At 60.4% G+C, this 13,951-nt stretch overlaps 1 protein-coding gene across 2 annotated transcripts in view; it reads right to left on the reverse strand.

Moving 5' to 3' along the window:
- The window catches only part of CELSR1 (cadherin EGF LAG seven-pass G-type receptor 1), a 129,200-nt gene that overhangs the window by 79,716 nt on the left and 35,533 nt on the right, over positions 1–13,951 (reverse strand). For both annotated transcript variants that reach the window (XM_074272097.1, XM_074272096.1), the window contains exon 2: positions 785–1,423. In XM_074272097.1, coding sequence (XP_074128198.1) covers positions 785–1,423 — 639 coding nt within the window. The remainder of the gene's footprint in view (positions 1–784; positions 1,424–13,951) is intronic.

A 13,951-nucleotide genomic window follows, 5' to 3' on the forward strand; every position in this document is an offset into this window, starting at 1 on the left:
AAGACTCCAAGGAAGCCCCCAAGCTTCCTCCAAAGCACAGGTACCACCTCCTCCAGGAAGCCCTTCCTGACTTTCTCCCTTCCCCAGGGAAAATCCTCAGCATATATTTCTACACGGCTCCTCCTTTCAGGAGAGGCCTGGGATCTCCGGCACTCAGCCCGGTGCTGAGCTGCTTGTCGAGTTCTTTCTCATTGGTCTCCCCCCCTCCTCCAACCGATGGGCGGGTCTGTACCTGTCCCCGTTTTATATTATATTATTCTGTTTTTTGAGTGCGGGAAAGATTGAGTTTACATTCCTGTAAGAACGCTCGCCTCGGTGCTAGAACCTCTCTGAAACTCCAAAGGCAGCTGAAGGGCGAGTCCCGTCCCTGCTTCCCCAACACTCCTTGTCCCTTTTAGAGAGGGGGAGATGGAGGGCCGGCCCCCGGAGGGACTCTCCCGGGGAGCAGTGGCCCCCCTTGAGGGAACCCCGCTCTGGGTCCCGCCCATCTTATTTGGTGCCTTTAAGAGCAGCGTTCCTGAGCCCGGCTTCTCCAGGCCCCCGCCCATGGGAGCCCCCTTGGGCCACACACAAGGGCCTCAGACCGAGGGGAGCACCCGTTAGGAGCCGCGGGAGCCCCCGAAGCCGAGACCCGGTAATCTGCTCTGCCCAAAGTAAGCGAGGCGGGATTTGGACTCTGGTCTCCTTCCGCTCTGTCCCCAGGAGGGTTCGCAGCCCCGCCCCCCGCCCCTGCACACTTCCTGGGGAGGCGGCCCCCCGCCCCCCGCCGCCCGCCGGCCGCTACCTGTGTAGTCGGGGTGGCAGTGGCAGGTGTAGCCTCCCTCCCGGCTCCGGCACAGCCCGTTGCCGCCGCAGGGGTTGGAGTAGCACAGGTCGATCTCGGTCTCGCAGTAGTCCCCGGTGAAGCCCGGGGGGCAGCGGCACCTCAGCCCGCCGACGGGGTGGATGGGCCGGAACAGCACCGTGGTGGAGCTGACGAAGGGCGCCGAGCTGTCGAATTTGAGCACGGACACGCATTTCATGTAGTTCTCGCAGGGCTCCCGCAGGCAGATGTTGTCGTCGAAGGGCAGCACGCGCTGGGTGGAGATCATCCTGAGGAGGGTCCGGTTCAGGTAGATGTGCTCCTGCAGGTCCTCGGACGCGAAGAAGCGGTTCCGGACCCCCCCGGGCAGGAGCGCCGAGAAGGTCACGTTCAGGATGTTGGCGCTGACGTCCGTGTCGTTCTGGACGTTGAAGACGAAAACGCCGTCCGTGGTGGTGGACAGCACGGCCGCCACGCCCTCCACGAAGAGGGAGAGCAGCGGGGACAGGAACTTCTCCTGCGACATGTTCTCCAGGCGCACCGTGATGCTGTTGGTCAGCATGTCGTCCGTGATGATGGTCACCCGCAGGGTGCACAGGGCGGTCACGCTGTGGATGCCGTCTGCAAAACAGAGAGCCGTGAGCGGGCCGCCCGCCGAGACCGCTCCCCAGGGGGGAGGAGCATGCTCCCTCCCTTCTGTGTCAGGTGGGGGGCTCCGGACACGGGGCGCCGCCCCCAATACCGGACTTCCCTTCTTCCTCATGCCTAATTATAAGGGGGGCACATTGGGGGATGGATGTGATATAAAAACAAGACCCAATCACATTTTAAAAAGAACTTCCCCAGTTGTTCCCCCAGTCAGTATCCTCGGTCGTGCAAAGGAGCACATGGACTGGGGAGTGTGTGAATCCACCCATGCACCCACTACTCAGCTGGAAAGGTTTTCCCATCGGGTTAATAAAAATCGTGCAGCCTTGAGTGGAAACCCCGGGGACGGGCCTCGGGTGGGGGCTAAGACAGAGGCGCGACTCAGGGAGCGGCCCAGACCGGCGGGGCTCGTCTGGGACTCTGGCCAGGCCGGGGCCTTTCCCACCTCCGTCCCGGCTGATCGTGGGGCCCTCCCCTCCCGCCCCCAGCTCCGGTGGGCTCCGCTTCAGACAGCAATAATGTGCGGGCTGAGTGCGAGCTTCTCCCTTCCAGGAGCCCAGCGGGACTGCAAGCAGCCGGCCCGAGCTGGGAGAGCCCTTCAGGGCCGCAGAGAATGTGGAAAGTCCCGCAGAAAGCAGAGGCCGCCTCAGGAGCCCTGGCTCAGAAGAGCGTGCAGGAGACACAGGTAATTAGTGCCAAGTGGTGTCATGAAAACCTTGCGCTTGGGGCCACGGGACAAATTTCCTGTTAAACACAGAAGTCAGCCCCTTCCTCCTTTCCTAATAGCACGCGTGCATGATGGGAGGACCAGTGACTGAAATATCCACACACGGATTCTGGTTGCTAGAAAGCCTCAGGAGCAGTACTAGAGATGGGGGACGGTAGCGTGGCGTAGAGGGTGCCAAGTAACAAGAACAGTCCTGGATTCACGTCCTGGGTCAGAATTCCTTAACTGTGACTCAGGCAGGTGCTTCCTGTTCCTGGACCTGAGAAATGGGGGCCGTCAGCTTTGGGCCGGGATGCTGGGGATTACTGTGCTGTACAGAAAATGGCCAGGTTTTAGGGGAAACCTTCCCTCCAGGCTTGCTGGTGGCTTGCCCAGCACCCTCCGCCCAGGGCCCCCTCCTCCATGGGGTCTCAGGCCCCTGGAATTGCTTCGTGACTGTGTTGTATCCACCCTTCCCTCTGGGAGGAATGGAAGCTTCCCGAGGGCAGTCCTAGCTCTAGAATCCGACCTCGGCCCTCCATCCCAGGGGGAGCATGGCTCCCAGGAGCTTCCAGGAGAAAGGCAGGGCCAGCGCCCGGATCTCCCCGCCTATCCCAATGGGCACAATGGGCACAATGCCAGCAAGGGCCAGAGCGCTTTGCCCCCGTGGCCTTGCCATTCCCCAGCCTGCCCCGGGGCTGCCGGCCCGGCCTCTGCCCAGCTTGGGGGCCCGTCTCCCAGGGTTAGGGTTCCTCCGTCCCCGGGGCTGCTCCCGGGGGTCCTCCTCCTCCTTGGGGCGCAGAGGGAGCCTGCAGGGTGTCATTGGTATTCAGCACCCCACCTTCTCCCTTTGGGCCCTGCCAAGGCCGCCCCAGCGGCTGGCACTCACCCCACCCTGCAGCCCATAGAGGATGAGATCGGGCCCCTCTCCCAAGAACCAAAACAAAACCTCAGCCCTGAAGATACAAAGCTCTTTGAAATGAAGGACACAATAGAGCATGACATTAATTAAAAATAATGAGATGATCGTAAAATTAGACCCCCAAAGAGGAGGAAGGATCCAGAGCCAGGGGAGCCTCAGAGCCTCCCCCGGCATCTCAGGTGACAGAGGAGGAGACCGAAGGCAGCGGGGCCTCGGACCCGGCTCCATCGCAAGCTGGAGAAGTGCGAGGCGTCCCGGGCTGGAAGCCCAGCGCCGGGCTGGCCTCCCTGCCCCTCTGTCCTCAGCCACCACGGAGGCGGGGAGAAGGGATCCCAAAGGAAAAGCGGAATGAAAGAGCTGAAGGTTTGGAGGATGGGGAGCTCACTACCTCCTCCAGCAGCCCACACACATGCTCACACATTGTGCCCAGCTCTGCCCCCCCAAGCAGAAAAAGTCTAATCCCACTGCCACATGAATGCGGCCCGGCCCCACCCGGAGGCTCTTTCTTTTCCTTCCCACGACATCCCCTCCAGTCCCCTCATTCCCACGGTCACAGTCCTTGGGCCCGCTCCAGGATGTCAGGGTCCCTCGGAAGAGGGGGGGCCCAGCCCAGCAGAGGTTTGGAGCACTGGCGCTAAAAGGAGCTTCGTCCAACAGGCTCCTCTCCCAGAGGCTCAGAATGGGGAGTCTGGAGCCTCGGAGCCAGAAGGGCCTCCGATCAAGAGGCTCCTCTCACAGAGGGGTAAACTGAGGCTCAGAATGGGGAGTCTGGAGCCTCGGAGCCAGAAGGGCCTCCGATCAAGAGGCTCCTCTCACAGAGGGGTAAACTGAGGCTCAGAATGGGGAGTTTGGAGCCTCAAGGGCCTCCGATCAAGAGGCTCCTCTTACAGAGGGGTAAACTGAGGCTCAGAATGGGAGCAGGGCTTCACCCAGGCACAAAGACAGCAAATCCTCAAGAGGAAGTGTGAACTTGGGTCCTAGAAATGCAGTGGATGTCCTTCTACACGGCTAAGTGTCCCCAGGAATTCTGGGTCTTGCAGCCAGCCCTAAGGCTTACGCCGGTGTGATATATTGGATCAGTTACCTGGCCTCAGTTTCCATTTCTGCCCTCCAAGATGACCCTCAGCGTCCAGCCGCCCCCTGCTGGGCAGTGGGGGCCATCCTGGCGCCTCTCTAGAGCCCCCCCCCCACATGTACAGAGGCACACGTGTGCATATGTATACGTGGGCATTTTAAAGTCACACGTGGGAGCTCTGTGGCATTCCCACTGTGGGCCGTTTCCTTTTCATCTTAGTAGCCACAGGCCACAGCAGAAAAGCGCCCCCCGCGGAGATCTGCCCTGGCTGGGGGCGGGGTGCAGGGGCTCAGGGACACCCGGGAAGGCTGAGGCCCAGCCTGAGGCGGCCCAGGCCCTCGCTGCCAGGACCTCCGGGGACTCATTCTTCCCTTCTCCCCGCCCCCAGCCGGGACCACCGGAGCTGCTGTCTCTGAGCCACGTCCCCCAGAGAGCCATTCGCTGGAGATGGAGCCGGTCCAGGCTCCCAATTAAGTTCAGACGAGCCAGTGTCCCGGCTTCCTCCTGTGGCCACAGCCTCCCAGAGCTGAGGGGGGCGGGGATCCGAAGCCACCCTGGGGCGAGCATCTCCTCTACGGCTCCAGACCAGCTTCTGCCAGAAGCCTTTCAGGGATGGGAACCTCACTACCTGCCAAGGGACAGCCCGCTTTGGGACAGCTCCGCAGCAAGGGCTCCTTTAAGGCAGCCCCTCATTAACAGCTTTACTGACTCACGCGGGGATGAGCCAGAATCTGAACCCAAGTGCTCGGAGCCAGAGGCCTTTCCCTTACGCCCGGGCTCGTCTGCCTCGGCCGCTTCCCATTGACCCTGCTCCTGCTCCTGCTCTCTGAAGCAGGGGGCCCCTCTCCCCCCGCCTTCCGTTAGACACGTCCCCGACCCTCAGAGCCTGAGCCCCGGCGGACCCAGACTCACTCCTCTGAGCCAAGCAGACAAAAGGACAAGAGTGGGACCCGGATGAACAACCCAGCTCAGGACCCCGGCTCCCGGGCTGAGGACCCCGCTCCCGGGCTGAGGACCCCGCTCCCGGGCTGAGGACCCCGCTCCCGGGCTGAGGACCCCGCTCCCGGGCTGAGGACCCCGCTCCCGGGCTGAGGCCCCCGCTCCCGGGCTGAGGACCCCGCTCCCGGGCTGAGGCCCCCGCTCCCGGGCTGAGGACCCGCTCCCGGGCTCAGGACCCGGCTCCCGGACTGGGGACCCGGCTCCCGGGCTGAGGACCCCGCTTCCGGCTGAAGACCCCACTCCCGGGCTGGGGACCCGGCTCCCGGGCTTGGGACCCCGGCTCCCAGGGGTCCTTCCATCTCTCCCATCCTCCCTGCTGTGTAAAAACAACAGCAATTACCAGTAATGATAATGGGGCCCTGTACTCTAGGAACCACGGGACTAGGAAAGCTGCTGTGCCAGGGTAGAGTGCCCACAGACCTGGGGGCCTCAAGGAGCCGGACGGCCCTGCTCCCGGACCCTCCAGCCAGGAGGCAGAGGCAGGACCCGGCTTTCCCGCTGCCATCAGCCCTCCACCCACTAAGCCACACTGCCACCATTCTTTAAGGAAAAAAAAAGTGCATCACATTGGATGGCCTTTTCAGCTTTTCCTAGTGGTTTTGTCATTTATATTATTTTATTGCCAAATGCCCCTGGGAGGCTTGTGCCAGTGAGATCCCATTTCATGGACGAGAAGACTGAGGCTGAGAGGAAGCCTTCTAGATGGGGGATGCCGTCGTTCTCCAGCCCATTTTCCTCCCTCCATGCTGGCTTCCGGAGGAGCTGGAGGGCGTCCCAGGATCAGGCCGAACATTCCAGAGTTGGGTTAGTTTGGGGTTTTTTCCCCAGAATCGCCTATGGGACTGGGCTGGGCTGGGGACCCCCAGATGCCCACAGAGAACAACATCAGGGGAGGGCCACCCACAGATGAAAAGCAAAACAGAAACATTCCAATCTTCGGCGCTCAAATTAAGAACAGAGAGAGGGGGAAACCTTTGAAATGGAACAAGAAAGCCTTCAAACCCAACCCAGGGGAAAGGCAGGGAAGGAGGAGGAGCAGCAGGTGAGACCCACAGGGAAGGAAAGAGATGTTGCAGACCATAACAGAGCTGGGAGGGGGCTTAGAACAGGGGATGACAGGGCCAGGAGGGAGCCTAGAACAGGGGATGTCAGAGCTGGGAGGGAGCTTAGAACAGGGGATGTCAGAGCTGGGAGGGAGCTTAGAACAGGGGATGTCAGAGCCGGGAGGGAGCCTAGAACAGGGGATGTCAGAGCCGGGAGGGAGCCTAGAACAGGGGGTGTCAGAGCCGGGAGGGAGCCTAGAACAGGGGGTGTCAGGGCCGGGAGGGAGCCTAGAACAGGGGATGTCAGGGCCGGGAGGGAGCTTAGAACAGGGGATGTCAGAGCTGGGAGGGAGCCTAGAACAGGGGGTATCAGAGGTGAGATGAACATTAAACAAGGAATATTAAATCGCCAACAAGCACTTACTAAATGCCAGTACTGTGCTACATGCGAAGGACCCAGAGAAAGGCAGAAAACAGCCCCCATAGTTCAGGTGCTCCCAGTCCAGAGGAGGAGCACCTCCTTACACGCCTAAGCTTCCAGTAAGTTGGGGACAAACTGGGGCTGGAGAGGCTGGGGCTGCCGGCACAAGCCTCAGGCTGCGGGGGGAGGCGCGCGTTGGGGTTCGGTCCCTTTATTTTCTCTAAGGGGACATGAGGCTCCTAAGGGGGGGGGGGTTCTCCCCTGGGGCCTCCAGGACAGACCGGGCCAGGCTGGCGGCTCTCTGTGGGGAGGAAAGCGTTAATCTGAGGGAGCAGCTGCCGGCACACCCCGGGGTGCCTTTGGGCTATTGGCTCCGGAGTAAGTTTTCAGTGGTTATTAGCGCCCTTTGAAATGCTGATGAGCTCTGACTCCTCGGAGCGGGAGCCCTGGAAAATGGAAAGGCTCAGAAGGGGGGAGGCGGGATGGGGGGGGCAGGGCAGAATGGGCTCCTCTAAAGCTGTCCCCTCCCCGCTGTCCCCCAGCCAGGTCTAGCTGGAGCCCGAGGCTGGCAGGGGCTCCTTAGGCGGGCGGGAAAGGCCCCCCCAGCCTCAGGGGGTAAGCCCCCACAGCCCCCAGCAGCACCTCAGGCCCATTCCTCACGTCCCAAGGGAAATCCTCCTTTGTCCCCAAATCCATCCCTCCTCCCAGCGCCCCTTTCCGGCGGGAACCCCTCCGTCCTTCCAGGCACTCAGGTGAGTGACCTCCCCTCCCCCCCCCCTCCGCAGCCCGGTCCCAGCTTCCTCCCGGCTCAGCCTCCAGCGGCCTCCATTGTCTGTGGCCCGGCCAAGTAGCCTCGGGTCTCCCCTCCCGGCGTCAGGCCCCTCCCCTCTGGCTGGCCCTGGCGGAGGCCTCCTCCCTGAGAGGCCTCGTCCTGCACTCGGAGCCTCCGTTTGTTCGGCCAGCGTTTATTCGGTGCCAGTTCTCCCTGGGCACGCGGCTCCCACTGCCCCCAGCCGGCTGCCACCGTGCCGCCACCCCCGGCCGCTGACCCGCACCCCCTCCCCGTGGCCCGGCCTCCAGAGCCCCGGCAGCCAAAGCCTGGTCCCAGTGCGAGCCGGACGGCCCCGGGCCCTCCTTGCTGCTTATTATTATTGTAGCTTTTACTTAGCAGCCGCATGCGGGGGATTTTCCAGCACTGACCCTGGCAAACCTTCTGTTGCAACCTTTCCCCTCCCCCCCAGACATGGACCAGTCCAGGTTCAATATGTAAACACCCCGTGCGCCACGTGTCCAAACAGTGTTTTCGGTGGTTCTTATCACCCATTCCCGTTCACCTGGTATTTCATGCCCTTTATTCACTTTATATCTCCAGCTGGAGCGGGAGCCTCCCCCGGGGCCAGAAGCGCTTTCTTTTTGTCTCGGGCCTAGTAAGTATCCCTCTCGTTGAACTGAATCATCAGGAGCTCCCCCAGAGCAGGCTCCAGTACCCGCCATAATTAGACGCCAAGTGTATACAGAGCTGCCCCCCCCCCCCAGCACCTGCCTGACCTTTTGGCTTGTAGGGGATGAGGGATGGTGCTGAGGGCCCTGGCGCTGTGATGGGCAGGGGAGGGGAGGCTTCCTCGGCCTCCCGGAGGCTGGCCGTGCCGGCCCCAGGGAAGGAGCCCGCTCCCCGTGCCCTTTCCCTGTGAACTCCCAGGAAGAGGCGGGCGGTGGGAGCCACGCTCTGGTTCAAGCGCAGTTCAGGGAGGGGCTGGCCCAGAGCCAAAATCGTGCCCCGACAGGTTGGACAGAGGGGGCCCCGCAGGCCGAGGCAGGGGTGGGGAGGCCGGGGCGCAGCGCCCTGCAAGAATCCCAAAAGGGCTTCGGGGAAGGGAGAGTGGGAACGCGGGCCCCGCCCAGGCCGTTTAGCACCCCGCTCAGAGGGGGGGGCCACACAGCAGCTCCTGGAGGGGCCAGGCCCTGGGCAAGGCTCCGGGACCAGAAGCTCTTTTCCCCAATAAATAAGCACTGTTACTGTTACTGAAGCTTGCACCTGTCCTCCAGGAGAGTCTGGGAGGGATGGGCCTGGAGCGCCGATAACAACCCCAGAGAAATCTGCCAATGAATGCATTGTGGTGGGAGGAAAGGGACTAAAACCAGCGGAATTTGGCGCCATTGAGATAAGCCTCGAAGGATGCAGGAGGGAGGAGAGAGAGCCCAAGCCATGGCACCAGGGGAGCACTCATGCACCTGGAGCACGGGAGATGAGAGGACTGCTAATGAGCCTGGAAAGAAGGCTTAAATCAACTGGTACCGCAGGTCTTTCGAGGCAGTGGGGAGCCACTGAAGGTTCTTGAGCAGGAGTGGTGCTTTGGAAAGGTCAATAGCACAGTGCAGGACGCGCTGGAGCTGGGGAAGGCCTGGGCCAGCTGGGGGGCCTTTGGATGGGAGGGAGATTCGTTGCCAACCACTGACAAATACAAATACTAAACTTGCGATTGGCCCAAACTCTCTGAACTCGCAGCCACCCAGGGGCACCTGGCTGGGCCTCCTGCACCTCGGCTCAAGTCTTCCCCCCAGTCCTGTTACGGGACCACCCCACGGACAAAAATAGCTATTAGGCTTGGCAGGAGCCGGGAGCCGCTTCTCCAGCCAGGAGTCTGGGCTGATTTGAGTAGGAATTTGTCCCAACAAAGCCTATATTAAGCAGACTGAGGGAATGTTCCAGAGCCCAAAGGGAAGGGAAGTCAGCTGCCTCCTCCGCCGAGAATTAGGCACTGGGGCTCCCTTTGGAGAGAGGCCCAAACGGAGGCATGATGGGAACCTGGTTTCCAGCCTGAGGACCGGGACGAGCTCAGAGAAAGGGCTTCAAGCTCGCAAGTCCTAAATCACTCCCCGGGTCTGAGTTCTGTAAGAGCTCAGGCCGGCTCGGGAATTGTGGCAAGCCAATGGGAATGCTGGGGGAGGGAATCAAGGGCCCTGGACGTCCAACCTCCCGCCAGAGCAGGGCAAGGCCGAGGCAGCGAGAGCCCCCTGGGGCGTGGATTTGTGGCCGGGAGGACCTTGGAAGCCCAACTCAGACCAAACACGCCAAGCCCAGGGAGGAAAAATGACTCGGAACATCATAGAATCCCAGATGCAACCAAAAGGGAAACTGAGGCTGGAGAGGGGCTTGTCCAGGATCTCAGCAGAAAGCAGGATTCCATCCCAAGGCAGCCTGGGAAGTAGGGCTGTACTTCTCCCCGCCGGGTGCCCAGGCTCCAAACTTTTCACCATGAGAGATGCCCTTCTCTGGATTAAAGATTTCACCCCAAACCCTGCCCCCCTCCCGCCAAACGCAAGGGGTGTCCAGGCAGGAAGGCCAGCTGGGCACCTCACTTTGACCAAATGAGAGCCGGGAAGCGAGGAGTCGAAGGTCCTGAGCCTTGGTGACCTGGGGAGAGGAGGGAAGAAGGGGCTCTGGGCTCCCTCCTCCTCCTGGCCTCAGAGAGGCCTCTCCCCTTTCAGGGTCTCAGTTTCCCCCTCCTACACAGTACCGAGGCAGAGGGACACAGTTCAATAGAAAAGAATCAAGGAACCGGGTTGAAATCCTGCCCATCATTCGTGTCTCCTTGGGCAAATCCTCCTGTGTAAAATGGTCCCCCCAGCTCCTCCAGCCAGAGCCTCTCACGTGCTCAAGCAGCTTTGTCGGCTCCCCACTAATTGGGGGAGGAATGCCCAGCCTGACTCCAGCTGAAGCTCATACTCGCACACTTTCAGTGATGAAGAGCCCCTCCCTCAGCTGAGCCCCCGTGAAATCCTGGATTTCCGGCTCTCGGACCCTCTGTGGGGTCCTCTGCCCGCTCACGGGGCTGGAGGGCTGGGCCCACAGGATGGGGGAAGGAAGGTAAGCGAGCCCTGGCGGAGCAGGGAGGGTCCCGCTGGCCTCTGACACCTTTTCCTTCCTTACAAAGGCCTCCTTCCTGTCTGCCAGGTTGGCCACTCAGCACAGACCAAAACCCAGGGACTTTTACTTCCACGACTGTCCCGGGGCAGGCCGTCTCCTCCCACGAGGGGGCTTGTCCCGGGGTAGGCCGTCTCCTCTCACGAGGGGGCTTGTCCCGGGGTAGGCCGTCTCCTCCCACGAGGGGGCTTGTCCCGGGGCAGGCCGTCTCCTCCCACGAGGGGGCTTGTCCCGGGTCCCTCGAGGTGGCCCACAGAGGAACCGCTGCCGTGAGAGGAGGAGCCCGTGGCCAGGGAGGCTGTTGGGAGAGCGCGGTGGGCCGGCACTTATAACTAGGTCCGAGTCGACCATTTTCTCAAACCGGGAGCTCCCAGCGCGGACACTCCCTCCGAAGATGTGCCTTTTTGTATGTGTCTATATAACCCTAAATGTACATGTATCCGTACACATTCACATGACTGTTTCATTTTAAGGGTTACAAAGTACCTCACGTGTCATTTCCTTGTATCTTTTTGTATTATACTTTTTCATATATGAAGCATAGGCAGGGGCGATTTTTCAGCATTGACCTTGCAAAACTTCTGTTCCGAATATTCCCCTCCTTCCTCCCCCCCCCCAGGTGGCAGGTAGTCCCATCCATGTTAAATATAATGTATGTGTGCCTATTTATACAGTTATCTTGCTGCACAAGAAAGCTCGATTTCCTTGTATCTTTATAAGAATCTGGGAGGCTGGTGACTTTTATCGCCGTTTTACAGATGGGGAAACTGAGTCTGAGTGACCGGGGCCGTTGGGTATCTGCTGTAACATTTGAACAGATTTCCCTGACTCCAAGTCTAGCCCTCTACCCACTGGGCCGCCGCCTCTGCCACTTGATGAGCTCAGAACAGGCTGCTGGGGGCTCGGGGATGTCGGGTCCCTTGGCCAGGGTCTTTCTAAGTGACCGGGATGGGATTCGAACTTAGGACTTTGTGATGAGAACCAAGTTTTTTAGAGAGGCAGGGCCCAGTTCTGGAATCGCTCTGGAGCCCCCAGGGCAGGGCCGGAGCTGCTCGGCTCCCATGGGCCGGGCAGGAAGCCAGATCCCTGGAGAATCCCGCCCTGGGCCCGGGTGGAGAGCCTTCGCCCTCCTCCTCCCCGGGCTCCCTCCCCCCTGTTCCGAGGGTCTTTGGGAGGTAATGAAGGGCTCAGACAGCAGCTTTGTCTAATAAGGACTATCCTGTTATTAAGTGATTAGGGGATGGCAGGGATGTTAGGAGTACTGGATGGGCGTCTTCGAGGAAAGGGGGAGCCCAGAAAGCTGCAAGCCAGCCTTGGCTTAGCGGAGATCACAGCTGGCTTAAGCTCCGCTCGCTCCTAAGTGGGAGCTTGTCCATCTTGAGAAAGACCCCGGACAGTACCCTGGCCCATCCTCCGGGTAACGCCGTGAAGTCCAAATCCATAGCCATCGGGCTGCCCGGCCTACCCGGCAGGTGCGGGCCCGAGGAAGGCCAAAGGACGGCTTCCCGAGGCACCGGCCCAGGTCGGACACGAGCGCGCTGCGCCTTTAAGACGACTGAGAAGCTCCTTCCACCCTCACCATTAAGGAGAGGAGAGACAGAAAGCCGCGTGCAGGTAAGTGAGAGCGGACCGTGACTCATCCTGCGGTAACTAGCGTCCGGAAGAGACCCAGGCAGGGACGTCCAGGCCCTCACGCCCCACAGAGGGGGAACTCTCTAAGGGGGCTGTCTCCCACGCTCCCCTTCTCACTCCAGACCGAGATCCCATGAAACCCCCAAAGCTGCCCTGGAAGACAGGTATTTATCACCACTGTTGCTCCTCCCCAAGGGCCCTTTTAGGGGCTCGGGGAGGAAGAAGGAGAAGTCCAGGCCCGGGATGGACAATGAGGAAAATGTTCCCACCACAGTCAGGGCCAGCAGCCCAGAAGGGGTGCAGGGTTTTATAGGCCAATTAAAATTTCCTACCAGTAATTGAATTCTTCCAAAGTAAGCGATTACCCTGTTTACACGCAGCCCCGCGAAGGAAGGGCCCTTCTTTCTACCTGGAGAACGAATGGCCAAATGAGTCCCACTCCCAATTCTCCTGTTAATCAGAAACAGAAGCCATGTCCTTTGGGAACGGGGGAGGCTTCGCGGTTTAATGACCACTGGGTTGGGGGGGGCTACTTTCCCATGACGGAGCCATGTTTGTAACTATTAACCAAGTGAACGTCTGTCCCATCCGGCCGGCTCCCCGGGGCTCATCAAACATTTACCCAGCCGGGGTCGGGCCCTGCCCACCCTCGGCCCCCATTCAGACCCACAATAATAGCCGAGTTAACTGCAGAGTCTGCAGGAGGGCAGCGGGTTCAGCCTCCCATCCCCATGGAGAAATACTTGGAGAACCAAGGCTTTAGCCACATCCAACCCAACAGGCCTCCTGCTCTGTGACTAGGATTAGAATGCGGGACTCCCAGGAAAAGGGGCCAGGCGCTGCCCGTCGGGGCAGACCTTCTGGTGGTAGAATGACAAGTAGTGAGCGAGAGGGACAGAGACAACTGGGAGATCAGTAGGTCTCACGCTGGACGACACATGGGCTCTGCTGGGAAGGCTCAGGGCTCGGGGTCCCGAGGCTCCTTCCCAGCTCTCCTGTCTCATTTCTGGAGCCAATAAAAGAGACAAATGCTTCCTCACAAGAGCCCCTTGGGGAGGGCTCAATAGGTAGATGTTTTATTCCCCCGTTTTACAGAGACCACCAGCTCAGACTCACACACCGGGACTTGCTGGTGATGGGACTTGGACTTAAGTCTCCGACCCCAAGCCCCAACGTTCCCAACCGTATTATGGTTAGAGAATTCTTGATTGAAGTAGGGCTCACGGGTTAGTAATCCAACTACAAGGCCCGGGTTCTAATTCTGCCAGAAAAGGAACCGAGCCTTCCCTAGGCAACCTGTTCCTCCTTAGGAGAGCTTCTGGCAGGCGGCTCAGTCCTCTGCCAGAATTGCTCCCCCACCCTTGGCTCCTGGACACCCACCCAGCCCCAGGAACGTCCGTCACTGGAAAGAGGAGGGAAGAGGGTGGGGCTCAAGGGAGGTCCCTTCTGCCCTTTCTTTTTCCCCTGAGGCTGGGGTTAAGTGACTTGCCCAGGGTCACACAGCTAGAAGCTAGAAGTATCTGAGACCAAATTCGAACTCGGGTCCTCCTGAATTCAGGGCTGGTGCTCTCCCCACTGCGCCCCCTGGCTGCCCCTCCTTCTGCCTTTTCAAGGAGAAGCCTGAGATGAGAGCAGGCCCAGCGTTGGCCCGAGTTCCCTGTGCGGGAAGGCGGCTCCTCACGTTGCCAGGGCTCTCTCCTCCAGGGACGGAAAACTGGAATGAGCCCGTAGCCTCGGGGCGCTGGAGCTGGAAGCCACCTCCAAGGTCCAACCCAGAT

The sequence above is a fragment of the Sminthopsis crassicaudata genome, chromosome 5 (assembly GCF_048593235.1).
Source record: "Sminthopsis crassicaudata isolate SCR6 chromosome 5, ASM4859323v1, whole genome shotgun sequence".
Taxonomy (NCBI): Eukaryota; Metazoa; Chordata; class Mammalia; order Dasyuromorphia; family Dasyuridae; genus Sminthopsis; species Sminthopsis crassicaudata.